Below are 25,760 nucleotides of genomic sequence, written 5' to 3'. Positions count from 1 at the left end.
CTTTTTTAAAAATGAGTGGCTCAGGAGGAAATAGGAATAGGAAGGGAGTGTTAAAAATTCGAGGGATGGCACCTTTGGACGCTGGTGGGAAGGACCCCGTGGGAAGGGAAGAACTGATGACGGTGAGCGCGTGGGAGATCTTTGAGTAGACAGACCAGACGGCATGAGGTCTAGTGCCTGAAGGTTGGCATCGGAACACAGAGGGTTCACCTGCAGTAGTGGGGGAAGGTGGCCTGTGTGGGCACAGAGGCAGTGGGAAGACGTGGGTGGGGACTGGAAGTCTTCTCGTCCAACTCTGTTTTCTCAGTGAATGGGAAGCAAGCCAAGGGTGAGATGCTAGGGGTTTGAGGAGACACGGTACAAGTTCCCCTTCTTAGGAGCGGAGCGGATGGACCAGGAAGACACCACCCACAGTGCCTGACAGTGTCCCCATGTAGTAGGTACTCCGTGTCTGTGAGTGAGGAGTTGAGAAATTTCACCCTCACACCTCTGACCCATGGGATTAGTATCCCCGTTTCCCAGAGAACCGAGACTCCGAAGAAGGAGGGTATCCTGTCTAGGTTCAAACAGCTGGGGCGGGGCGCTGGGTGGCTCATTCAGTTAAGCAGCTGACTTCTGCTGCTCAGGTCATGATTTCACAGTTTGTGAGTCCGAGCCCCACATCGGGCTCCGCGCTGATGGTGCAGAGCCTGCTTGAGATTCGCCCTCTCCCCCTCTCTCTCTGCACCAACTCCCCCCCCCCCCCCAGAAAATAAATGCATAAACAAACAAACAAAAAGCAGCTGGGCCACCTGGGTGGCTCAGTTGAACAGCCAACGTTTGGTTTCAGCTTGGGTCTCAATCTCACGGTTCCTGGGTTTGAGCCCCGCATCAGACATTGTGCTGACAGTGCAGAGCCTGCCTGGGATTCTCTCTCTCCCTCTCTCACCCTCCATAAATAAAACTTAAAAAACAAACAAACAAAAACATCAACCAGCCTGGGGCGCCTGGGTGGCTCAGTTGGTTAAGCATTGGACTTCAGCTCAGGTCATGATCTCACCGTTCATGAGTTGGAGCCCCACATCAGGCTCTGTGCTGACAGCTCAGAGCCCGGAGCCCGCTTCGGATTCCGTGGCTCCCTCTTTCTGCCCCTCCCCCGCTCATGCTCTGTCTCTCAAAAAGAAACATTACAGACCCATGAGTCTCCAACCTTCGACCACACAGCCCCTCCATTCTCAAAAAAAAAGGGGGAGAGACTCAGAAGAAAATAAATAAAATTCTTTATTATGTCTTAATCACACAGTACAAATGGATATTAAATACGAACAGGGAGAAAGCAGACCCCAGGACAGCATATGGGGACCCCCGTCTCCCCCTGCCCCTAAAAAATCCACACCCTGACCAATAAATACCCCTGCCCAAAGACCCCAAGTCCCAGCCCCCAAATAGTCCAGGCTGAAGAGTCTCGGATCGACCCCCTCGCTTCACGGAGGAGGGCAAGCGAGGCCCACAGAACCCGAGGCCGGCAAGTCCGTGGCTCCCGGGGTCCCCCGCACGCCGGGACTCACACCTGCACGCGGTAGCCGCCCGCCCGCCGCCGGCAGAGCCTCCGCACGCCCACCCAGTAGAGCGTCAGCATCACCACCCAGTACCCCACGTAGGCGCCGGCCCCTGCGGCCAGGTGCCGGGCCTCGGCGGCCCGCGAGGGGCCGCCCCAGTCGGCCCTGGCCTCCTGCACCACGCTGCGGACCAGGCCCCCCAGCAGCAGCAACGCCCAGAGCGCCAGCGGCAGCAGGGGCACGTAGTTGGCGGCCAGCTTCCGGCGGCCGGACGTGCCCCAGCCGCTCTGGTTCATGGTGGCCAGCGCCAGGAACTTGGCGGGCAGGAGGCCGCACATGTAGAGCGGCGCGTAGAGCGACAGCAGCACCATGCGCGGGCAGCCGCGCAGCCAGGCCGCGAAGGCCGCCTTGGCCAGCGCCACGGCCTGCACGCACAGCAGCACCCAGAGCAGCGCCCACGGGCGGCCGGCGTAGAAGAGCCGCAGCACGGTGGCCGCCACGAAGAAGGGGAAGAGGCCCGACACCACCGCCTCGTACGTCATCCAGGCGTGGTGCCGGTGCCACCAGAGCGCGTTGTACAGCCACTCGCGGAAGTACGACTTGGACCAGCGCGTCTGCTGGCTCAGCCAGCGCAGGAAGGAAGAGGGTGTCTCGGAGTAGCAGCGGGACCGGGATGTATACCTGCACGGGAGGGACGAGGCGGGGCGTCAGCACGGCCCTCCCCGTGGCCAGGACAGAGCTCGGGGCCAGAAGAGGCCACTGCGGCGCGGCCACCGGGCTGTAAGCTTTCTTGCCCTCCCTGGGCCCCCGGTTCTCGTAGGCAGGATGCGATCCACGAGGATTCCCACCTAACAGGGCTGCCGTGAGCGCTGAATCAGGATTACCAGCCCGGTTACTCAATAAGTATTAGCAGCTACTACCGTTTTCACGGTGACTAATGCCACTACTGTCGTTACTAACAGCATTACAGTTACTGACCTATTACTAATGCTCTCACTAATCTATTACGAATACTCTAGCACTCACCACTACTGGCAGGCCCCACGGTGAGGCAAAAGCCAGGAGATGTTCCCGCCGAAGGCAGCCGCCCAACGGGTTAGAGCTCAAGGGACCCATCAAGCCCCCTTCCCGTGGCCGCAGCAGACATCCTGATCGGTCCCCACCCAGTTTCCAGCTAAGCCCAGGCAAGGCTAGAATCCCTCTTAGGGAACGTCAGCAGGTGGCCGCTAGCAGTCGGTTGGTTAGGAGGCGTCCATCTATTCTATCCTCACGGGTATTACTGGACAGTGTCCGGTCTCCTTCCCCTGTGTAGCCTCCCTGCCCTGCCCTTGCCTCCTGCAGTCTGAACTCGAAACAGCAGCCAGAGGGATCCTGTTACCACAGCAGCACCTCACCCCTCTGCCCGGAACCCTCCCGTACTTCAAAGTTCTCGCGTGGCCTACAAGCCGTTCGTAGTACGCCCGCCCCGGTGACCATTCCGTCCTGCCCTGATGCGCCCCCCCTTGCTAGGCTCCAGCGGCACCGCTTCCAGCCTCTGCCTCTGCCCTTCCTGGGGCATCCTAGTTAACATTTCATTCCCTGCTCCCAAACACCCTATCCCCCCTTTTCCCGGACTATCCAACCACACGGCACGTGCCATCATCCACGTATTTACTGTGTCCCCGGGTGTCTGTGAGCATGAATTTGTGTCTCTGCTGCATTCTTAGCGCTTCGAACATTGTAATGAGGGGCGCCTGGCTGGCTCAGCGGGAGAGTGTGGCTCTTGATCACTGGGCCGAGCCTCACAATGGACATAGAGATTACTTTAATAAACTTAAAAAAAAATTGTAATGGGGCGCCTGGGTGGCGCAGTCGGTTAAGCGTCCGACTTCAGCCAGGTCACGATCTCGCGGTCCGTGAGTTCGAGCCCCGCGTCAGGCTCTGGGCTGACGGCTCGGAGCCTGGAGCCTGTTTCCGATTCTGTGTCTCCCTCTCTCTCTCTGCCCCTCCCCCGTTCATGCTCTGTCTCTCTCTGTCCCAAAAATAAATAAAAAACGTTGAAAAAAAAATTGTAATAAATACTTGACGGGTGAATGAATGCATGGGTTTGCTTGATATACCCCAGGTGCTCTCTGGCCCTTTCATGGGGTCTAGCTTTGTGGAATTCTTCCCCCCAACCCCACCCGAACTTGACCTGCTGGAAGATGTACTCCCCTAGTTTCACTGAATTACAACTCTTCTTTTTTTTTTTTTTTTTTTTTTTTTTTTTTTTTTTTTTATTTTTGGGACAGAGAGAGACAGAGCATGAACGGGGGAGGGGCAGAGAGAGAGGGAGACACAGAATCGGAAACAGGCTCCAGGCTCCGAGCCATCAGCCCAGAGCCTGACGCGGGGCTCGAACTCACGGACCGCGAGATCGTGACCTGGCTGAAGTCGGACGCTTAACCGACTGCGCCACCCAGGCGCCCCAATTACAACTCTTCTTGAAGCATGTGATTCTTCTCACTCACTCGCTCACTAGATCCCACTGTTTATCTCTTTCCCTTCCCATGTCACTGGGAGGAATGTGTGCCGCCCGTGGTAGAGCCACCTTGCCCTGATCTCGTGTTGTGTCTCCCAGGTGGAATCCCCCACCCTCACCTTGCCTCACTTGGTCGAGTCCACTGCGTCACGTGATCAATGGGATTGCCACCCCTGTCCCTTCTGGTGTCTTCCACTCTCCCCTAATGTCTCACTTGGTAGAGCCCACTGTGCAGCAAGGTATTTTGGGTTTGGGTAATTCCCAGCACACACACACACACACACACACACACCCCACCCAAGCCCTCAGCTTACTTGGTGGCATAACCCATGCTGAGCATGCGGTTGGTGAGGTGCCGATCATCCCCAAAGGTGCAATGGGTGCCCAGGAACTTCTGGTTGTACCAGGCCTCAAGGAACTGCTGCAGAAGGTGGTTCCTGTACAGGCCTGGGTGGGGAGTACAGGAAGAGCATCAGCCTCTACTGTTGCCAATACTGTCCCCAATCCTGTCTCCGACCCAACTCGCCTCCGACTCCAGCCCATCCTCAACCACCTCAGTCCTGTCCTCAGCCCCGCCTCCAGCCCTGATCCCGTTCTCAACACCGATCCTTCCTTAACCCTCTACCCTCAACCCCATACTGCAATCCTATGCCCAAACTTGCCCCAGTCCTGCCCCTGGCCCACACCTACATCCATTTTTGATGGCGAAGCCACCTCAACTCCATGCCCAACCCCGTATCCATTCTCAGTCCTCTCCCCTACCCATCCCCATCCCAAAGCCCATCACCAACCCCAGACTTGGCCCCAACCCTGTCCTTGACTCCAACTGCATCCCATCCCCTTCCCCAAGCCACCCAGCACCTATTCCCATCCACACCCTTTCTCCAACCCCACCAGACACCATCCCACCTTCCAGTCTTGTCCCTCATCCCAATTCCTGCCGCAGCCCCATCTCTGTCCCCAGTCTCAATCACATCCTCAACCCGTTCTGGCTCCCGTTCTCCCCCGCCACCCCACCCATGGCCCTCCCAAGCCCTACCTCTGCTCACCTAGGGGTCCACTGATGCAGGACACACAGTAGAAGTAGCTCTGACAAGCCCGCTCCACATTGAAGGCCACCCAGTACCGCAGGCTGCTTAAGAAGCTGACCCAGGAGTCCAGGGGGTTAAGGATCCGCACGTCCCCCCCAACAGCCCCCACCCGGGGGTCCTCGTCCAGCACCCGCACCAGCTCCAGGAGTGCCGTGGGGTCCAGCCTCGTGTCCGAGTCACAAACCTGTGAAGCGGAAGGGGCTGGGATCAGGCCAGATCCTGAGGGGAGGGCACCCGGGGGGCGGGGGGAGCTGCTGGGACGTGCTACAGCCAACCTGAACATACGTTTGAATTTTGTCGTTATTTCCAACGCCTAATCACATTTTAAGATGACCTCCTCCCCGAGACCCATGCCCCTGTATAACACCCTCCTCTGGTGTGTGGGTGAGACCTGTAATTTGCTTCTAACCCACAGAACATGGCCAAAGTGATGGGACACAACTCCCATGATTATACTACCTTGTATACAAATGGTAAAGGAGTTTTGCAGTGTAATTTATCCTTAATCTGTTGACATTTCCTGCGTAGGTCTGACCTAATCAGGTGAGCCCTTTGACAGGGGATCTAGAAGTCTGAGAGTTTCTCTTGCTGGTCTGGAAGAGGCAAGTTTTAGCATGGCAAGAACATGAATTCTGCCAACGAACACATGAGCTTGTTAGAGGCCCCGGGCCTTAGATAGGACCCAGCTGACACCACGATTGTAGCCTGATGATACCCTGAATAGAGGATCCAGTAAGACTTTGCCCAGACTTTCCTGATTCATGGAAACTATGAGATAATAAGTGTTTTGTTTCCAGCGGCCAAATTTGTGGTAATTTGTTATGCAGTCATAGAAAACGAATGCAGTACATTAATGAATGAATTTCTACACTGAATGGATGAATGACTAATTGAGCAAATGAATATATTGAATAGATAAGTGGATGACTAAATGAACAAAGTGATCTCCACACTGAATGTCTCTGCGTTCAATGGGTAAGTGAATGAATGAATAAATGAATGCACGGTCTCCCTATTAGATGGATAATGGATGCATGAACCGATGAGTAAAGGAAAGAATTTCTACACTGGATGAAGAAAGCAAGAAATCTCTACATGGAATGGATGAAAATACAGACATAAGAGCTACCTGACTGGCTCAATCAGTAGAGCGTGCAACTATTGATCCTGGGGTTGTGAGTTGGAGCCCCATGTTGGGTGCACAGATTACTTAAAAATAAAATCTTAAAACAAGCAAACAAATAAATCTATATTAGATGCATAAATGAAAAAATCTTTAGACTGAGTGGATGACTACATGGACGGATGAGTGAATGCATGAAGGAGAGTCTGCATCCAACAGATACATGAATGAGTAAAATGAATGATCTCCATATTGGAGATGGGTGTAAGAATGTGTGATGTCGACTACACTTCAACTTAAAAAAAAAAGAGTAGTGGGGCGCCTGGGTGGCTCAGTCGGTTGAGCGTCCGACTTCAGCTCAGGTCATGTTCTTGCGGTTCATGAGTTTGAGCCCCGCGTCGGGCTCTATGCCGACAGCTCAGAGCCTGGAGCCTGTTCAGATTGTGTCTCCCTCTCTCTGACCCTCCCCCTTTCATGCTCTGTCTCTGTCTCAAAAAACTAAATAAACATTAAAAAAAAAAATTTTTTTTTTAAGTAGTAATGAAAGAAAGAGTATGCACTCGAGAATGAATGAGTGAAGAAAGGAAGGAATTAATGAATCGCCGCATGAACGAAAACAACAAATGAGTCTGTCTCCCTGGAAGAATGAACGAGTGAAGGAAAGAATCGCTACTTTGAACGGATGAATAAATAAAGGGAGTTGGAGGTTCATTCCGATCTCTGCACCGAAAAAGGATCCCAGAGAAGGGGCATCCCGAGTGGCAGGGGCACGGTGGGGAGGGGACGCCTTCCACTCACCTGCACGTAGTCCACCGAGTCGCCGAGCGCCTTGAAGGCGGTGTACATGACCTCGCGCTTGCCGCCCCAGCGCTGCGCCACGCACACGCAGCGGTGCGTCCTCACCAGCGCCTCCACCGCCAGCCGCCCGGGGTCCTCGGCCTCCACCTCCCGGTAGGCGCCCGCGCCCGCCGCGCCCGCCGCGCCCGCCGGCTCCCAAGGCCGGTGGTAGTTGCCGTCCCACACGTAGGTGGCGGGGTCCTCGTCGGCGAAGACCTCGCGGAACATGTCCACCATGTAGAGGTCCTCGGCGCGGTTGCCGTCCACCACCATGAGGACGCGCAGGCGCGCGCGCGGGTACTGCAGGGCGCGGGCGGACGCCAGGCACTGGCGCAGGTACGCGGGGTCCTCCTGGTACGCCGAGATGGTCAGCGCCACGCTGCGCGCCGCCGCCGCGTCCAGGGGCCCCCGCGCCGCCGCCCGCCGCGCCGCCGCCGCCACCCGCCGGTGCTCCAGGTACGCGAAGAGGCTCTGCGCCACCAGGTGCGCCGAGAGGAAGGCCCCGTACAGACCGAAGGCGAGGAGGCCGTAGCGATCGGAGGCCAGCGGCACCCCGGCGGCGTAGGCCCAGGTCATGAGGCCCAGGATGAGCAGCGCGAACGTGACGGTCAGCACCCGCCGGGCCAGGCCGGAGCAGTGGCGGGCGGCCGGGGTGGGCTTGGGCACGTCCTGCTGGGAGCGGGGAGAGGGGACAGCAAGGGAAGAGAGTTCTGAAATCCTCCTCCGGGAAGAGAAGACCTAGATCCACCCACGCCCCCCGCCCCAAGCCAACATAGCATCCCCTTGTCGTTAAAAAAAAAAAAAAAAAAAAAAAAAAAAATTCCCTGGGTACTGCAAAGTTATTTGAAAATAATTGAGGCAAACAGCAAGGCTTAATGCCTGATTATATGCATTCTGGTACTTTTGTTTTCACATTTTTTTTTTTTTAATTTTTTTTTTCAACGTTTTTTTTTTATTTATTTTTGGGACAGAGAGAGACAGAGCATGAACGGGGGAGGGGCAGAGAGAGAGGGAGACACAGAATCGGAAACAGGCTCCAGGCTCCGAGCCATCAGCCCAGAGCCTGACGCGGGGCTCGAACTCACAGACCGCGAGATCGTGACCTGGCTGAAGTCGGACGCTTAACCGACTGCGCCACCCAGGCGCCCATGTTTTCACATTTTAAACAGCTCTTCAATCCGTGAGGATTACACTCAATGGAATGTCACAGGGGAACAGGGGTTCTCTCCCCGCCCCCCCCTTTCTTATCTTAGTGGCACATATAACATAATCACTCATCTCACAATCAAAGGTTTCCTAGTGTTGATACAACCATCATCATTATCTAAAATATAATGCAGTTTGACATATATCAGGTACTGCTGTAAGCCTTTTACAGAAACTGTTTTGAGAGAAAGAGCCCAGGGTGGGGGGAGGTGAAGAAGGGAGAGGGACAGGATCAGAAGCAGTTCCACGCTGACAGCAGCAAGCCCCATGCTGGACTCAAACTCACAAACGGCAAGATCACGACCTAAACTGAGGTCCCAGTCTTAACAGACTGAACCACCCAGGCGCCCCCGGGGAAACTAACTTATTTTAATCCTCCCAACAGCGGTAGGAGTAGGTACTATTACTATTATCCCCATTTTACAGATCAGGTAACTGAGTCACAGAGGGGGGCAGCAACCTGCCCAAGGTCACACCTGGATAGCAGAGAAGCCAAGATTTGAACCTCAGGAATCTGGTCACTTAATCACCAGCTCATAAACTGCTTTTACTCTAAAGGAGAGGGGGGGGGGCGGGGGGGGGACAAATAATGTTTACTGCCACCATACACATGGCAAAACAGGACTGATTAGCCAAGAAGACGGGCTTGCTCAAGGTCATGAAGCTCACAGGAGGAGGAATCTTTTCTCTGACTTCCCAAAGCCATGGCCACATTCTCCAACTCCACTGCTCAGGTCTCCCCAACAGGGCCGAGTGCCCAGTTCATGTTGCTGGAAGAACTCAGAATCAGACAGGGGTGGGGGGGGGGGTGCCTCCATTTTCTCATCTTGTAAAATGGGGATTTAGCGCCTTCTGCATGCCAAGGACTGCTCCATGGTGTAGATACTGTTATCACTCCTATTCCATATGAGGAAACTGAGGCACGGAGAGGTGATTCTCTGGCCCAGGGCCACTCAGACAGTTTGGCTGCACCGTCCTCTATGCTCAACTGCCTCGTGCGTCACCGGCTCCTGCCTCATGGGCTTATTTATGAGTTAAGTGAGTTAAGATACAGATTCGTGTTGTCCAGTACAGGAGTCACCAGCCACGTGTGGCTCCTGAGCGCTTGGGAAGCAGCCAAAATGACAGAGGAACTGAAATTCTCATTTTATTTCAATATTTAAGTTTAGGAACTGATACTTAATTCAGTTATTGGAAAGCTTTTAAGTATGTCTGAAACAAGTAGGGCGTGGGAAGCCCTGCTTTTTCAAGTGTAAATTTTATGAAATCGAAATACAGATCAAGTTATCTCCAATGAAAATATAGCATCTGTATGTGATGTGCTACGCTTCTGGATTTTGAGGCTTTCCTTTGAAAAACAGAAAGGAAAATATCTCATTAATATTTTTGTATTGGTTACATATGGAAATGATAGTTTTAAAAATCTTGTTATGAAGTTTGTTATGTTGTAGCAAATACAGTCTACTGCATCTATTCATGAAATTATAATATTTTTTTAATGTTTATTTATTTTTGAGAGAGAACAAGTGGGGGAGGGACACAGAGAGAGAGAGAGAGAGAGAGAGAAGGAGACATAGAATCCAAAGCAGGCTCCAGGCTCTGAGGTGTCAGCACAGAGCCCAATGGGGGGCTCGAACTCATGAACCGGGAGATCATGACCTGAGCCGAAGTTGGACGCCTAAATGACTGAGCCACCCAGGCGTCCCATGAAATTATGTTTCTGATAGCAAGGGTTGGCTTGGGATTCTCTCAATGCCTCTCTCTCTCTCTCTAAATAAAGTTAAAAAATAAATGGGTGAAGAAAGTAAAAAAAAAAAAACCAATTTTGTTGCATAGGAAAATGACATGAAATTCAAACTTCAGCATCCTTAAATCAAGTCTTACTGCCACACAACCACACTCCTCTGTTTACATATTGTCTGTGGCTGATTTCACACCACACCAAAGTTGAGTAGTTGCCGTAGAGACCATATGGCACACAAAACCCTCAAATATTGACTGTCTAGCTTTGTACAGAAAAAGTTTGATGACCCTTCATACACTGAGTTGAATAAAATATATTATTGAAATTCATTTTACTTTTATGCTTCTATAGGATAGTACTTTTAGTTTCTATATAGAGCTTTTGGCCTGGTGCTAATAAATGCTCAATATTAATAATTACATTATTATTTCTTCTGGAATTCTCCTTCTCTGTCCTTTTGCCCTAAACCTGGCCCTGACTGAGATGCTGGGGGTGGCCCAATTCATGCTGGGACAGGTGGGTGATCAGAGGGTTCTAATGCCAACACTCACAAACACACCTGTATCAGCTGTGGACACACAGCCCCACACATACACTCACACGTGAAAAGAGACCCAGAGAGTGTGCCAACATAGGAGAACATTCATGTTCTAGAAGATCTCCCCAGGCACTTGTTCTTAGAACTTAGTGACCCTGGGGCACTTGGGTGGCTCAGTTGGTTAAGTGGCCGACTCTTGGTTTGCGCTCAGGTCATGTTCTCACCCTTCGTGGGTTCGGCCCCAAGTCCGGCCCTGTGCTGGCAACGCAGAGCCTGCTTGGGATTCTGTCTCTCCCTCTCTCTCTGTCCCTCCCCAATTCACGCTCTGTCTCTCTCAAAAATAAAGAACTAAATAAACTTACAGAAACAACTCAGTGATCCTGAGACCCCCACCAACAGCCATGCAGGGGAACTTGGGAACACGTGTTAGGTTAACGGTTAAGGTTGGGTCCGGAGCAAGAAGAAAGTAAGGGTTAAGGTTGAACTGCATGAAATTGCCGTTTTCAAAGGGCAAAAGTGACCAGACAGCGGCGATTTCGTTTGGTTCAACTTAATAGTTATTGGACACAAAAAAGTAGAAATCCAGGCCATGTGTCGAGCAAATACCGCCCTGCCTCCCCACCCGCACCCCGCACACAGACGCGGACTTAAAGCAGGATAAGCATGGACTTGTCACATCTATACTACCGGCGGGATGGCCACCCACACAGGGGTATGGAACCCGAACTCGGCCTCACGGGGTCCCTGTCCTACACTGACGGTGGCCGTCACGCACAGGAGCGCGCGCAGTGCGCCCACCCACGTGGTCACACAGGTGCCAGCGGGCCCCGCACGACCGCACTCTCGCACGCACCTGTGTCATCGCTATGGCTCCGGCGGGCGCTCCTCTTCTGCGGGCTCCCGGGTCTCGCTGGGGCTGGGAAGCCCGGGGGTCATTTGAAGCCCGACGCGGGCGGGGGCGGAGGAGGGCTGACGTCAGGGCGGAGCTGGGCCAGGGGCTCTGAGGTCACGGACGAGCCGGGCAGCTCCACCCGCTTCCCGCCATTGCCCGCACCCCCGCGCCCGACGGCCTCCCTTCCCAGGGCCGCCGTCGCGCCCTTCCCTGCCCTCCGAGGCCTCCCCTCCGTCGCACCCGTCCTTCTCCGGCTCTCGCTCTCTTCCCCCTCTGGTCTCTCTCCATTTCTGCGCTCCTCTCCCTCGCGTTCCTTCTGCCTTCGGGCGCCCCCAACGCCCGTCTTTCCCCCCGTCTGTCCGATCTCTCCCCCCGCCGCCCAGCCCCTCCCCTCGAAGCCCCGGGGATGGAGAAAATGCGCACACGTGCGCCGCTGTGGGCGTGGCCGCGTGCGCTGGCCGTGGGGCGCGCCGTCTGCCAGGAGCTGTGAGTGGTTGTGGGTCTGCGTGTGTGCGTGTCCGTGCGTGCCCGCGTGTGCCAGGGCTGGGGAGGGGGCTGGGCGCTGGGCTTTGACTCCCAGGGGCTCCCTGGCGAAGTCACAGAGTTGTAGGTCAGCTGCCCCCAGGGACCCCCCCTGCGACCTGAGAGCGAAGGCGGCAGTGACCTCGCTTAGAAGTCAAAGAGACTGGGGTCCCGGGCATCTAAGCCCCCAGCCCCTCAGGACAAGGAGACTGTGATGAATGCCATTGCTCCCATGCCCTTCTTTCCATGATTAAAAACAAAAACAAAAAACTGTATCTTTAAAAAATTTTTTGTTTGTTTTTAATGTTTTATTTATTTTGAGTGACAGAGAGAGGGACACAGAGAGAGAATTTCAAGCAGGCTCGGAGCTGTCAGTGCAGAGCCCGACGCAGGGCTGGATCCCAGGAACCTTGAGATCCTCACCTGAACCGGTATCGAGAGTCCAAAGCTCAACCGACTGAGCCCCACCCGGGCGCACCCCCCCCCCCATTCTCTATATCTAATTGTTTCTGTTTCTCTTCCTGTGGACTGACAACGCCCATCTCTCTCCCTCTGTAGCTGCCTCTCTCTCTGCTTCTCCCTCTGCCCCTGGCTGTACATTCCCATCTCCTTTTTTTCTTGAGTCTCTGTCACTTTGTCACTCTGGCTCTACCTCCCAGTCCACCTGTCTGCTTCTCTCCATGTGTTCCTGTCTGTTTTGTCTCCATGCCTATCTCCCCCCCCCCCCCCTTTTTCTGTCTCTGTGTCCTTTTCTACCTCCTTCCCTCTGGGTTTGTGTCTGTCTGTCTCATTTCTGTTGGTCTCCCTGACTTTCTTGGTCTCTGTCTCTCTTCCTTTCTCAGCGTATTGTGTGTCTCTGCCTTTGTTTCCTTTGCATTTGTCTATCTTCTCTGTTTCTCTTTGAATATCTGTATTCGTATCTCCCCCCTCCCTCCGCCCCATCTCCCAGTTTTTCTGTGTTTCTCCCTGTTGCTCTCAGTGGCTGTTTCTCTGTCTCTCTCTCCCTCTCTCGGTCGGTCTCCCCGCATCTCTGTGCATCTCCTTCTGAGGCTCCATTGCTGTATGTGTTTTTTGGTCTCTCTCTCTCTCACGCTCTCTCATTCACTGTTTCTCTCTGTGTTTTCTGTCTCTGAAGTGCTCCTTTCTTTCTCCCTGCGGCTCCATCCGGCCCAGACTGTCCCGGAGCTTTCCCCTGCAGGACACCCAAGTCCTCACTCCCTGGTTTTCCCCGGGGACGCAGGGTGTGGGGGGGGCCATCGCTAGGTTGGGCCTTGCCTGAGCCTGGCTGTCGGGGAGGCCAGTTCAGGGCCCCAGTGAGAGGCACCCCGCCTACCTCACCAGGGCGGGGCCGCGTCTGTGACGCTGTTGCCTGGAGCCTGGGCTGCCTGGTGTCCGGCTGTGTCAGGATGATGGATCCTCCGGCGGGAGCTGAGCCCAGAGCAGGAGGGGAGGGAGATTCCTCTACCCCAGGGTGGGGGTGGGGACAGCCCAGGCTCCACTCAGAAGCTGGGCATTTGGCTGCCCAGCCCCCACCCCACCCTGCCCGGGTGGAGCAGCTGTATAAAACCAGATGTTTCTAAAACCAGAGTGTGGATGAGGGAGGAGGGACCGGGACTTTAAACCCCTATGGTTTCCTCTTCCAGGATCCAGGCCCCCAGTCCCTTCCTCCCTCAGACCCAGCAGTCCGGGGGGGCCCCCAACCTTTCCTCCCTCAGACCCAGGAGTCCTGGCCCCTAGCTCCTCCTACCTTAGACCCAGCAGTCCTGGCCCCCAGCCCCTCCTCCCTCAGACCCAGGAGCCCAGGCCCCCAGTCCCTCCTCCCTCAGACCCAGGAGCCCAGGCCCCCAGCCTCTCCTCCCTCAGACCCAGGAGCCCAGGCCCCCAGCCCCCTCCTCCCTCAGACCCAGGAGTCCTGCCCCCCAGCCCCTCCTCCCTCAGACCCAGGAGTCCAGGCCTCCAGCCCCCTCCTCCCTCAGACCCAGAAGTTCTGCCCCCAGCCCCTCCTCCCTCAGACCCAGCAGTCCTGGCCCCCAGCCCCTCCTCCCTCAGAGCCAGGAGTCCTGGCCCCCAGCTTCCTCCTTCAGACTCAGGAGTCCAGACCCCCATCCCCTTCCTCCCTCAATCCCAAAAGTCCAAGCCCCCAGCCCCCTCCTCCCTCAGATTTACGTATCCAGTCTCCCAGAATTCCTTGCAGGGAGAGATGACCAAGGCTTGGTGGTAGCCAAGACAAGGACAGATGGAACCAGACACTCCCACAGGAGGCAAGAGGTAGTGGTGGGATGATGTCCTGCTGCCCTAACAGCCTTCTTTCCCAGAACCCTCCACTCCAGTGGAGGCCAATCTCTGTCCCTGTCCTGGGTGCACAGTGGCCCTCCCAAGATTTCAATCATCATCAGAAAACCTCAGGGTCTGGTTTACAGAACACCAGGACAGAAGGAGTGAAGAGTGGGGAGATAATAAGGCAGAAATGGAGAAAAGAACATTTGTTCGCTGTAGGGACATCTCCTGCACCGCTGGTGCTCCAGGCTCTTGGCTGGGTGATGCCAGGCCCACAGAGATGACTCAGACCTGGGCCCTGCCCTTGAGGAGATGCCAATCTTGGGGAGGAGACAGCTGTGTAAACAGAGGATCAAAGACCAGTGCATGGATGCACCAACCCCGCTGGAGAGTCAGGGAGGGCTTCGTGGTGGAGGTGATGTCCTGGAGGAGCAGAGTCTTGACTGATGGGAAATTAGCCAAGGTAAGGGCGGGGGGGCGGGGGGGGGGCGGGGCGGTGGCTGGTGGTTAGAAAGCGGAGTTGGAAGGGCCTGCAAGGCAGGAAATGTCCTGGGCCAGTCAGCAAAGTATAGATTGGTTGATGTAGAGGCGGAGCCCTGGGGTGGGGGTGCTGAGTTCACCTGGAGCAGGCTTTGGATTGACCGGTTCAGGGGCTGGGATTCATCCTGGGGGTGCTGGAGAGCTATGCTGTGGGAGGGCTGGGTCAGCTGTGGGTGCCCGTGAGGGAGAGACTGGATGGAGGGCCCAGGGACTCTTGGCCAGGGTGTTTCTATCAGGGTCTTCTCTGAGCAAGTCCGAGCCGGGATGCGGGCAGAAGCTGTGGGGCTGGAGAAGAGACGAAGCGCACAGAGAGAGGCCGAGCAGAGGTCCCTGAGAAAACCCTGAGGAGCGAGGAGACTGGGAGGCAGCTCACGGAGCCTTTCGTCTGCGCTCCCTCCGGCGGCATTTGCCTCATTTCGGGCAGGTACCCTTTGCGACGATTACTTTCCTGCCTCCAGGGGGACTAGGAAGCGCTTTGGGAGAGTAGATGCGGAGAGACAGAGGATGGAAGGAGGCGGGAGGGGGAGAGGGAGGAAGGAGGGAGGAGAGTGGGAAGGAGGAAGGGGGGAGAGAAGGGACGGAGGAAGGAAGGGAGGGAGAGAGAAGGGAAGAGGGAGGCAGGCTTACCTGGCCACCCAGTCTAATACGGAAACGTGCCCCACCCCGGAGCCCCCTTCCCCTTTCCCTCCCTCTGCCCTTTCTTGTTTTTCACAGCATTTTCCACCTTCCTACCTAAAGTGTCACTTGCCCACTGACTGCCCTTCTTGGATAATGGGCATCTCCCTCGTTAGAATGCAAGCTCCCCACCAGCCACCAGCAGGCACGGTCTCTGCCTGTCTTGCTTGTGACTGTTCAGGAGCCAGACCGTGGCCCGTACGCAGTAGGTGCCTGGCAAATACGTGTCGAGGGCATGAGTGAGATCCCGATGGTGAGACAGAATGGTAGTTGTCGAGACAGACGGAGAGGAAAGAGAAGAGAAGGGAAAGGAGAGAACAGGAAGGAGGGAGGGAGGAGGAGGAGGGGCAGAGAGAGGAGAAAGTGGGAGGGAGAGAGCCCCCGCGCTGGGACCCCCTACCCCCACCCCTACCCAGTTGCTGGGGAGCATCCCAGAGTGGCCAGTCCTCACAGGGGTGGGGCTAGGGGCTCCCAGGGAGGTGGGACCCTAGGCAAGGCGCCCCAGGATGGACAAGATTCAAATCTGGAAGCAGACTGCCTCTGGACTTCCAGGAACTCAGAGGGCTTGGGTCCAGTGCTCTCAGGGGAGCCCTGGACAGTGGCAGCCAACACCGGAATTCTGGGAAACACCTAGGCCTCCAAGATTCTGTGGAAATCTGGGAGGGAGGGAGAGAGGGAGGCAGGGGTGACTGCAGGTCTGTCTTCTGCCTCTGGGAAGCATCTGTGGGGCCTGCGGGGCCCTGTCTTCCCGTGACCACATCCCAGATTCCTTCATTGCTGTCCACATCCCTGTAGGAAACAGAAACAGAGACAGCCACAGACTGGGAGAGGGGAGAAGGAGACTTCTTTTTCTGGGAGTTCTATCCTCTCCAGGGAAGAAAGAGAGGAGGGGTCTCCTTTTTCAGAGAGGGAGCCTGATGCCTGAGGAGAACAGTTCCTTAGCCAGAGTGAGGCAGCAAGGAGGAGGGGGCTGGGGGCCAGGACTCCTGGGTCTGAGGGAGGAGGGGCTGGGGCTTGGACTCTTGGTCTGAGGGAGAAGGGACTGGGGGTCTGGACTCCTGAGTCTGAGGGAGGAGGGGCTGGGGGCAGGACTCCAGGGTCTGAGGGAGGAGGGGCTGGGGTCTGGACTCCAGGGTCTGAGGGAGGAGGGGGCTGGGGCAGGACCCCTGGGTCTGAGGGAGGAGGGGGCTGGGGGCAGGACTCCAGGATCTGAGGGAGGAGGGGCTGGGATAGGACCCCTGGGTTGAGGGAGGAGGGGGCTGGGGCTGGACCCCTGGCTCTGAGGGAGGGGGGGCTGGGGCTGGACCCCTGGATCTGAGGGAGAGGGGGTTAGGACAGTATCCCTGGGTCTGAGGGAGGAGGGGGCTGGGGCAGGACCCCTGGGTCTGAGGGAGGAGGGGGCTGGGGGCCTGAACTGGGTCTGAGGGAGGAGGAGGCTGGGGGCAGGACTCCTGGGTCTGAGGGAGGAGGGGCTGGGGTCTGGACTCCAGGGTCTGAGGGAGGAGGGGGCTGGGGCAGGACCCCTGCGTCTGAGGGAGAAGGAGGTTGGGACAGGACCCCTGGGTCTGAGGGAGGAGGGGCTGGGACAGGGTCCCTGGGTCTGAGGGAGGAAGGGGCTGGGACAGGACCCCTGGATGTGAAGGAGGAGGGGGCGGGGGAGCCTGAACTGGGTCTGAGGGAGGAAGGGGCTGGGACAGGACCCCTGGGTCTGAGGGAGGAGGGGGCTGGGGCAGGACCCCTGGGTCTGAGGGAGGAGGGGGCTGGGGGCCTGAACTGGGTCTGAGGGAGGAGGGGCTGGGGGCAGGACTCCAGGATCTGAGGGAGGAGGGGCTGGGACAGGACCCCTGGGTCTGAGAGAGGAGGGGGCTGGGACAGGACCCCTGGGTCTGAGGGAGGAGGAGGCTGGGGCAGGACCCCTGGGTCTGAGCGAGGGGTCTGCACTTCTGCAGAGGACTGGCCCTGGCCTCTCTTCCGAGCTCGGACAGGAGATCTTGTGAGAACCAGGTTACCCTTACACGCATGGTTTGGCCATGTGCCTCCACCACTCCCTTCCGGAAGCAGTCCACTGTGAATCCCAAGTCCACTTCCAGCACAGGCCAAGGCCTGATGAGCTTCCTTGGAAGGAACACGGCCATCTGAGTCAGAAGACAGATGTGAGGATGTGGAGTTGGAGGCACAGTCTGGGGCCCCAAGGAGGGCCTGGTGACTTGTGTGCTCTTGGCAAGGAGCCGTTTCATTCCCCTGAGCCTCTCTTTCCTCATCTGTGAAATGGGAATATCTCAAGTTGTCAGCGTAGGAGTCAGAGAGAGGGCTTCGACCTGGCACACTGCCACGTGAGATACGTGTTAGCTCTTCCTGAAGCGGCCGCACGGAGGGTCTCCGTGAATGATTCAGGTGGCAACAGGGGGACGCTCCACCTGTCCTGGCCACCTCACTGGTGCTCTGGGGAGTCAGCCCGGTAAGGGCCTGGAGGGGCCCACGGTCTGGAGTCAGCTGCTCCAGGGTTCCGAGGCTGGTGGCCTTAGGCAAGCTCTGTCCTACCCTGGCCAGGTGTCCCACCTGCAGACCAGCAGAGCCCACGACCCCACTATGTGCATGGACGGGACTGGGCTGGCCATGGAGCAAATCTCCGGGCCCCGGCCTCCTCGTGTCTGGAGGAGAGTGAAGATCCTGCCTACTCCAGGCTATTTCGAGGTGCTCGGACAAGTTTAGGGAGCAGACGGCGTGCAGCAGAGATGGTGCGTCGAGGAGAGTTGCCCCTGTGGGCTCCAGACGGAGGAAGTCAGAGGAGCAGGTGAGATGCCTGGAGCCCCTTTCGGTGGTCGGTGCTGCAGGCACGCGCCCTCCGGGGGCTCCAGTCACAAAGCTGGGAGACGAGAAAAGGAAACAGTGCAGACTCCGCTTTCCATCTGGTGCCAGCACCCCGGCTGCGTGTTTCCAACCCAGCTCTTATCCTCCCCGTGGCAACTCGGATTCCTGTACTGAGTTCCCTTTCCCAAATGCCAAAATTGGGACTCAGGGAGGTGATGAAGGAAAGTGCCCAGGAGCATGTGCCCGGAAACTGGTTCCACCATCTACTCTTGGTCTGAATATCCAAATGTCTCACCCATGGGTCTGCGGGCCTGGGGTGCTTTTCAAAAGCCACCTCATTAACGTAACCAAAGACACCCTCATCACTCCCAACGCAGGAAATTCCAACAGATTTGGTAGCTTTATGCCAGAAACAGGGATAAAGATCAAATAGATATTTCTTATTATACATCACAGTATCACAGATGTTAACATACAAGCCACCTAGCAGGGAGACCACTTAGCTAAAGAAGATAAGGTCCAGGGGTGCCTGGGGGGCTCAGACGGTTAAATATCGGACTCTTGACTTCCGCTCAGGCCACGATCTCATGGTTCGTGGGATGGAGCTCCATGTCAGGCTCTGCGCTGACAAGAATGGAGCCTGCTTGGGATTCTCTCCCTCTCTCTCTCTCTCTCTGCCCCTCCCCTGCTCTCTCTCCCTCAATAAATAAATAAATAAATATCAAAAAAGAAGAAGAAGAAGAAGAAGAAGAAGAAGAAGAAGAAGAAGAAGAAGAAGAAGAAGAAGAAGAAGAAAAAGTCCTTGCCCTCCAAGAGAACAGATTGGGCAAAAGGTATATGTAGAAAACAAAAACTCTAACAAAAATGTGCACAAATGGTCATAGCAGCACTCTCCAGGGCAGCCAGAAGGTGGAAACATCCCAAATGTCCATCGACAGATGGATGGAGAGACAAAAGTGTGGTCCATCCATACAGCAGAATATTTTTCAGCTGTAGAAAAAGGAACAAAGCCCTGATGCTGGCTATAACCTGGATAAGCCTCACAAAGAGAAAGAAGCCATACGTAAAAGGTCACATATCATCTGATTCCACACAGTTGACATGTCCAGGACAGGCAAATTCACAGAGTCAGAAGGCAGATTCAGGTTGCCATGGGCTGGGGAATGGGGAGTTACTGTTGGCTGGCTACATAGTTTCTGTCTAGGGTGATGAGAAAGTTCTGGAACTAGGCAGTGGTGATGGCTGTGCAACAATGCAAATATGCTTACTGCCACTGATTTATGTACTTAAAATGATAAATATTACGTGTATTTTACCACAATTTTTAAATTATTTTTTTATTTTTTTAAATTTTTAAAAAGTTTATTTATTTTAGAGAGAGAGAGTATGTGCATGAGTGAGGGAGAGCTGGGGGGCGGGAGGGGGTGTGGAGAATCCCAAGCAGGTTCCTTGCTGCCAGCATAGAGCCCAGCTTGGGGCTTGATCCCACAAACTGCAAGATCATGACCTGAGCTTAGATGCTTAACCAACTGAGCCACCCAAGCGACCCCACAATTTTTTTTAAAATTCATACCCAGCATGAAGCCCAGTGTGGGGCTTGAACTCATGACCCTGAGATCAAGACCTGAGCTGAGATCAAGAGTTGGAGACTTAACCGACTGAGCCACCCAGGCTCCCATACCACAATTTTTAAAAAGAAAAAAAAAAAAAAAAAAGTGTGTGGATATCTGGTTGATGATTGATTGATGAGATTGAGGATGAGTCCAGTGACTCACAGACAGACATGAGCTCAGACTTTCCTCCTCCCATGAGTCTCTTCCTGAGAGCTGTAAGATATGCAACTTCTCTGTCTCAGATTCTGTGCCCCCCCCCTCTCTTAAGGGGCACAAAAGCCCCCATTTCCTCCACCATCGTGAAAGGTCAGGCACAATATTTGGTTGGTTTTTTCTTTTTTTATAGTTTATTTGTTTTAAGGGACAGAGCGTGTGTGTGTGTGTGTGTGTTTGCAAGAGCACAAGCAGGGGAGGGACAGAGAGAGAGAGAGAGAGAGAGAGAGAGAGAGAGAGAATCCCAAGCAGGCTCCATGCTGTCATTGCAGAGCCTGATGCAGGGCTCAATCTCATGAACTGTGAGATCATGACCTGAGCCAAAATCAAGAATTGGATGCTCAACTGACTGAGCCACCGAGACTCCCCAATTTTTAAAAATTTTATTTCAGAGTAATCCCTACAACCAACACGGGGCTTGAACTCATGACCCTGAGATCAAGAGTCACATGCTCTACTGACTGAGCCAGCCAGGTGCCCCAAGATGCCCGGTGTCGCATGGCTCACCTTGCGATGGAATTCAATGCTCTACAGCCTAGAAATAGCTTGTAGATGTTTTCTCACCCCCAACCAACCACAGAGATGCCTGAGGACAGTTTGTCCTCAAGAATCTTTAAGGCAATCATTTGAAAAGCAATGCATAGGGAAGATTCTGTAATACCAGGAAGGGACACACCACAGAGGAAAGGCTGTGTGGTTGTTACTCCATCAAGGCTTGAGGGTGGGGAGGAAACCTGTTATCTGTAACCAGTACAAATCATGGTGGCCGCCCTCGTTGAGCCGCTTCTATTGGGGCAGTCACTGTACCACATCCCGACTCTTCCTGCCTCTGAGCTCAACAAGCTCCGAACTGGCTAGCCATCGTCATCACCAAATGACAGAAAAAACTCTGGCTTTGAGAGGGGAAATGACTGCCCTAAGGTTTAAGGTCACAATGTCTTTCTTTTTTTTTTTTTTATTTATTTATTTTGAGGTGGGGGGGGGGGCAGGGGCAAAGAGAGAGAAAGAGAATCCCAAGCAGGCTCCACACTGTCAGCACATACCCCAATGTAGGGTTTGAACTCACGAGTCATGAGATCATAACCTGAGCCGAAGTCAGATCCTTAAGGGACTGAGCCACCGAGGTGCCCCAAAGATCGCAATTTCGAGGAGGCAGAGCTGAGTCCTGTTGATTGGTCCCATGGGACCTCCAGGACCAGTCTCTTCATGTGGGGATGCATGATCACTGCTCTGGAAGGCTACTGCTTCCCTATTGCCTTCATTTCCCCAAGTTCTATAATAATAATTTTTTAATGTGTATTTATTTTTGAGAAAGAGAGAGACAGAGCTTGAGCAGGGGAGGGGCAGAGAGAGAGGCAGACACAGAATCTGAAGCAGGCTCCAGGCTCTAAGGCATCAGCACAGAGCCCGATGCAGGGCTCAAACTCACAAACAGTGAGATCATGACCTGAGCTGAAGTCAGACACTTAACCAATTGAGCCACCCAGGCGCCCCTATTATTTTTTTAAAGTTTATTTATTTATTTGAGAGAGAGAGAGAGGGAGGGGCAGAAAGAGAAGGAGAGAGAAATCTGCACTGTCAGTGCAGAGCCTGATGCAGGGCTCAAACCCACAAACCGAACCGTGAGATCATGATCTGAGCTGAAATTGAGTCAGTCACTTAACCGACTGAGCCACCTAGGCACCCCTATAATAATTATTTTGGCCCTTCTGCTTTCTCCATAAAGCTCCGGACCTCCTCTATCGTGCCCACTCACAGCCGATGTACTTGTTTTATGTTCCACCAAATCTACCCTCCTGTCTGTGTACCCCTGCCCAAGACCTATCCTTCTACTTCTCTTGTGAATCCCACCCCCACCTTCTCCAGAACTTTCCTTCTTTGTCTTCCCCTCTTTCTCTTGTCGCAACAGTATTTTCTTTCTGAGACTCCATCATTCCCATCAGCACCCTGATATGGTATTGAACCTCTTTTATTTCTTATTAAAAAAATTTTAAACATTTATTTTTGAGAGAGAGAGAGAGAGAGCAAGCATGTGCACAAGTCGGGGAGGGGCAGAGAGAGAGGGAGACAGAGGATCTGAAGCAGGCTCTGCGGATGAGGGGCTCGATCCCACAAACCGTGAGATCATGACCTGAGCTGAAATCAAGAGCTGGACGCTTAACCCACTGAACCACCCAAGTGCCCCAGGAACTCTTATCTTTTAAGAAATTAATTTTTAGATGCCACATCCTTCTTTAGTTTCCAACAAATTCCTTGGCTGTCTTTCACAGAAAAACGTCCTGAAGGAATACTGTATGTTCAATATATTGATTTCTTCACCGTGCATTTTTCTATAACTCACTCCAAAGAGTCTGTCGTCCCCTCCATTCCGAGTGTGCCCTTGTCAAGCTCCCCAGACTCTAAGGATACATTTCCCACCTGGCCTTTTCCTGTTCTTCCAGATAGTTCTAAGTTCTGGTGTCCTGAGAAGAGTAAAGGCAGTCTTCCTAAAAACATTATTCCCAAGGCCCTGAATCAATTAGGTCTTTTCAATTTTAAGTCACTTACAATTTACAATTACACCTAACAATCTCTTAAACCAGACACTTACTCTTTACAAAAAAAAAAGTTAAGATTTTATTTTATATTTAAAAAAATTTTTAATGTTTCTTTATTTTTGAAAGAGAGCGGGGGGGGGGGGGGGGGGAGGGGGAGTGAGAGAGGGAGACACAGAATCGGAAGCAGGCTCCAGGCTCTGAGCTATCAGCACAGAGCCTGAGGCGGGGCTCAAACTCACAAACTGCGAGGTCATGACCTGAGCGGAAGTCTGACGCTCAGCCGACTGAGCCACCCAGGCACCCCTAAGATTTTATTTTTAAGTAATCTCTACATCCAATGTGGGGCGCGAACTTACAACCCTGAGATCAAGAATCACACGCCCCGTGCATAGAACAGCGCTTCTACAAAAATTTTGGAAATGGAAGGGTGTCTTGGTGGCTGAGTCTTGGGTAAGCATCCAACTTCGGTTAAACATCTGACTTCGGCTCAGGTCATGATCTCACAGTTTGTGAGAGCCCCTTCAGATCCTCTGCCTCCCTTTCTTTCTGCCCCTGCCCCACTCACACTCTCTCTCAAAGATAAACATTAAAAAAAAAAAGAATTTTGGAAATGGATACTACTAGGTTAGGTTCTGTTTCAGTGATATCATTAAGGACAACATTTATTTTATTTTGTATTTATTTATTTATTTATTTATTTATTTATTTATTTTCTTGGATGTCTCATATATATTTTTAAAATTTTTTTAAACATTTATTTATTTTTGAGAGAGAGATAGAGCATGAACGGGGAAGGGTCAGAGAGAGAGGGAGACACAGAATCTGAAGCAGGCTCTAGGCTCCGAGCTGTCAACACAGAGCCCGATGCGGGGCTCGAACCCACGGACCATGAGATCATGACCTGAGCCGAAGTCGGACACTTAACCGACTGAGCCACCCAGGCACCCCATCACATATATTTTTTAATTAATTAATTATTTAATTTACATCCAGTTAGCATGTAGTGCAACGATGATTTCAGGAGCAGATTCCAGTGATTCATCCCCTACATATAGCACCCAGTGCTCATCCCAACAAGGGTCTTCCTTAATGCCCCTTTGCCCATTTAGCCCATCCCCCATCCCACAACCCCTCCGGCAACCCTCTGTTTGGCCTCTATATTTAAAAAGTCTCTTATGTTTTGTCTCCCTCCTTGCTTTTATATTACTTTTGCTTCCCTTCCCTTATGTTCATCTGTTTTGTATCTTAAATTCCTCATATGAGTGAAATCATATGATATTTGTCTTTCTCTGACTTTTTTTGCTTAGCATAATACCCTCTAGTTCCATCCACATTACTGCAGATGGCAAGATTTCATTCTTTTTGCTTGCCGAGTAATACTCCATTGTATCTATACCACATCTTTTTTAAAAAAATTTTTATACATTTATTTATTTTTGAGAGACAGAGTGTGAGCAGGGGAGGGGCAGGGAGAGAGGGAGACACAGAATCTGAAGCAGGCTCCAGGCTCCGAGCTGTCAGCACAGAGCCCGACGTGGGGCTCAAACCCACGAACCATTAGATCATGACCTGAGCCAAAGTCGGACGCTTAACCAACTGAGCCACCCAGGCGCCCCTCGCATCTTTATCCAGTCATCCACTGATGGATGTTTAGGCTCTTTCTATACTTTGGCTATTGCTGATAGCGCTGCTATAAACATTGGGGTGCACATGCCCCTTCAAAACAGCACACCTGTGTCCCTTGGATAAATACCCAGTAGCCCAATGGCTGGGTGGTAGGATGGTTCTATTTTTAATTTTTTTTAATTTTTTTTTTAACGTTTATTTATTTTTGACACAGAGAGAGACAGAGCATGAACCGGGGAGGGTCAGAGAGAGGGAGACACAGAATTGAAACAGGCTCCAGGCTCTGAGCTGTTAGCACAGAGCCCGACGCGGGGCTCGAACTCAGAGACCGCGAGATCATGACCTGAGCCGAAGTCGGCCGCTTAACCAACTGAGCCACCCAAGCGCCCCTCTATTTTTCATTTTTTGAGGAACCTCCATACTTTTTCCAGAGTGGCTGCACCAGCTTGCAATCCCACCAGCAGTGCAAAAGAGATCCTCTTTCTCCGCATCCTCGCCAACATCTGTTGTTGCCTGAGTTGTTAACGTTAGCCATTCTTACTGGTGTGAGGTGGTATCTCATTGTGGTTTTAATTTGTATTTTCCAGATGATGAGTGATGTTGAGCATTTTTTCACGTGTCTGTTCAACCATCTGGACGTCTTCTTTGGAGAAGTGTCTATTCAGAGAACATTTACTTTTATTTTTTTTTAATTTTTTTTTTAATGTTGATTTATTTTTGAGAGAGAGAGAGAGACAGAATACGAGTGGGTTAGGGGCAGAGGAATGGCTAACGTTAACAACTCAGGCAACTATTCAGAGAACATTTACTTTTATTTTTTTTTAATTTTTTTTTAATGTTGATTTATTTTTGAGAGAGAGAGAGAGACAGAATGCGAGTGGGTTAGGGGCAGAGAGAGAGGGAGACACAGAATCCGAAGCAGGCTCCAGGCTCTGAGCTGCCAGCACAGAGCCCGATGCGGGGCTTGAACTCACGAGCTGTGAGGTCATGACCTGAGCCGAAGTCAGACGCTCAACCAACTGAGCCACCCAGGCGCCCCGAGAACATTTACTTTTAATTCTTCCATTTTATCATCCCCAATATGGTGGCTTTCTTCCTGGAGACTGCCACCTAATGGCTGCAAGACAGCTGCCACAGCTCCTAACTTCACACCACAGCACTTCAAGTCAGGAGGAGGAGGATGGAACGGGAATCACTGAAGGTTTTTAAAAGAAGTGGGGTATGTTCAGATGCGTATTTTATACAAACGTCTCTGGAGGCACACATAGAAGACACAGTTTAGAATGTTCCCAAAGGAGGAAGGGTAACAAGTGTGGATGTGACCAGGAGCCAAAAGGAAGTCACAGTCTTGCCGGGAATTAAAGTGAAAAGAATGGCAGAGGGCACTACTGTTCATAGAGGAGAAGGGCTCAGGTGCTGAGAGAAAACGAGACATGGGACCCCATGGAGTGTAACTCTCAAATTTCCAGGCCTTTGG

The 25,760-nt window shown here is 53.2% G+C and overlaps 1 protein-coding gene and 1 long non-coding RNA gene across 2 annotated transcripts; one reads left to right on the top strand and one right to left on the bottom strand.

Annotated features, from left to right (window-relative positions):
• Positions 1 to 1,243: 1,243 nt before the first annotated feature.
• On the bottom strand, positions 1,244 to 11,673 carry HAS1 (hyaluronan synthase 1). Its single transcript, XM_058708400.1, has 5 exons — positions 11,431 to 11,673; positions 7,051 to 7,758; positions 5,088 to 5,313; positions 4,353 to 4,485; positions 1,244 to 2,219 (listed from the first exon to the last, which is right to left on the bottom strand). The coding sequence occupies exons 1-5, from the start codon at positions 11,437 to 11,439 to the stop codon at positions 1,544 to 1,546; spliced, it is 1,752 nt and encodes a 583-aa protein (XP_058564383.1). The 5' UTR covers positions 11,440 to 11,673; the 3' UTR covers positions 1,244 to 1,543.
• On the top strand, positions 7,506 to 24,967 carry LOC131499946 (uncharacterized). The gene is made up of 4 exons (XR_009256117.1): positions 7,506 to 7,696; positions 14,488 to 14,731; positions 18,034 to 18,277; positions 24,871 to 24,967. It is a non-coding gene; the product is annotated as an uncharacterized LOC131499946 (long non-coding RNA).
• Positions 24,968 to 25,760: the final 793 nt, after the last annotated feature.

This window comes from Neofelis nebulosa, chromosome 17 (assembly GCF_028018385.1).
Source record: "Neofelis nebulosa isolate mNeoNeb1 chromosome 17, mNeoNeb1.pri, whole genome shotgun sequence".
In the NCBI taxonomy this organism is placed as follows: domain Eukaryota; kingdom Metazoa; phylum Chordata; class Mammalia; order Carnivora; family Felidae; genus Neofelis; species Neofelis nebulosa.
The sequence above is the reverse complement of the archived record's forward strand: the minus strand, read 5'-3'. Positions and strand labels throughout refer to the sequence as shown.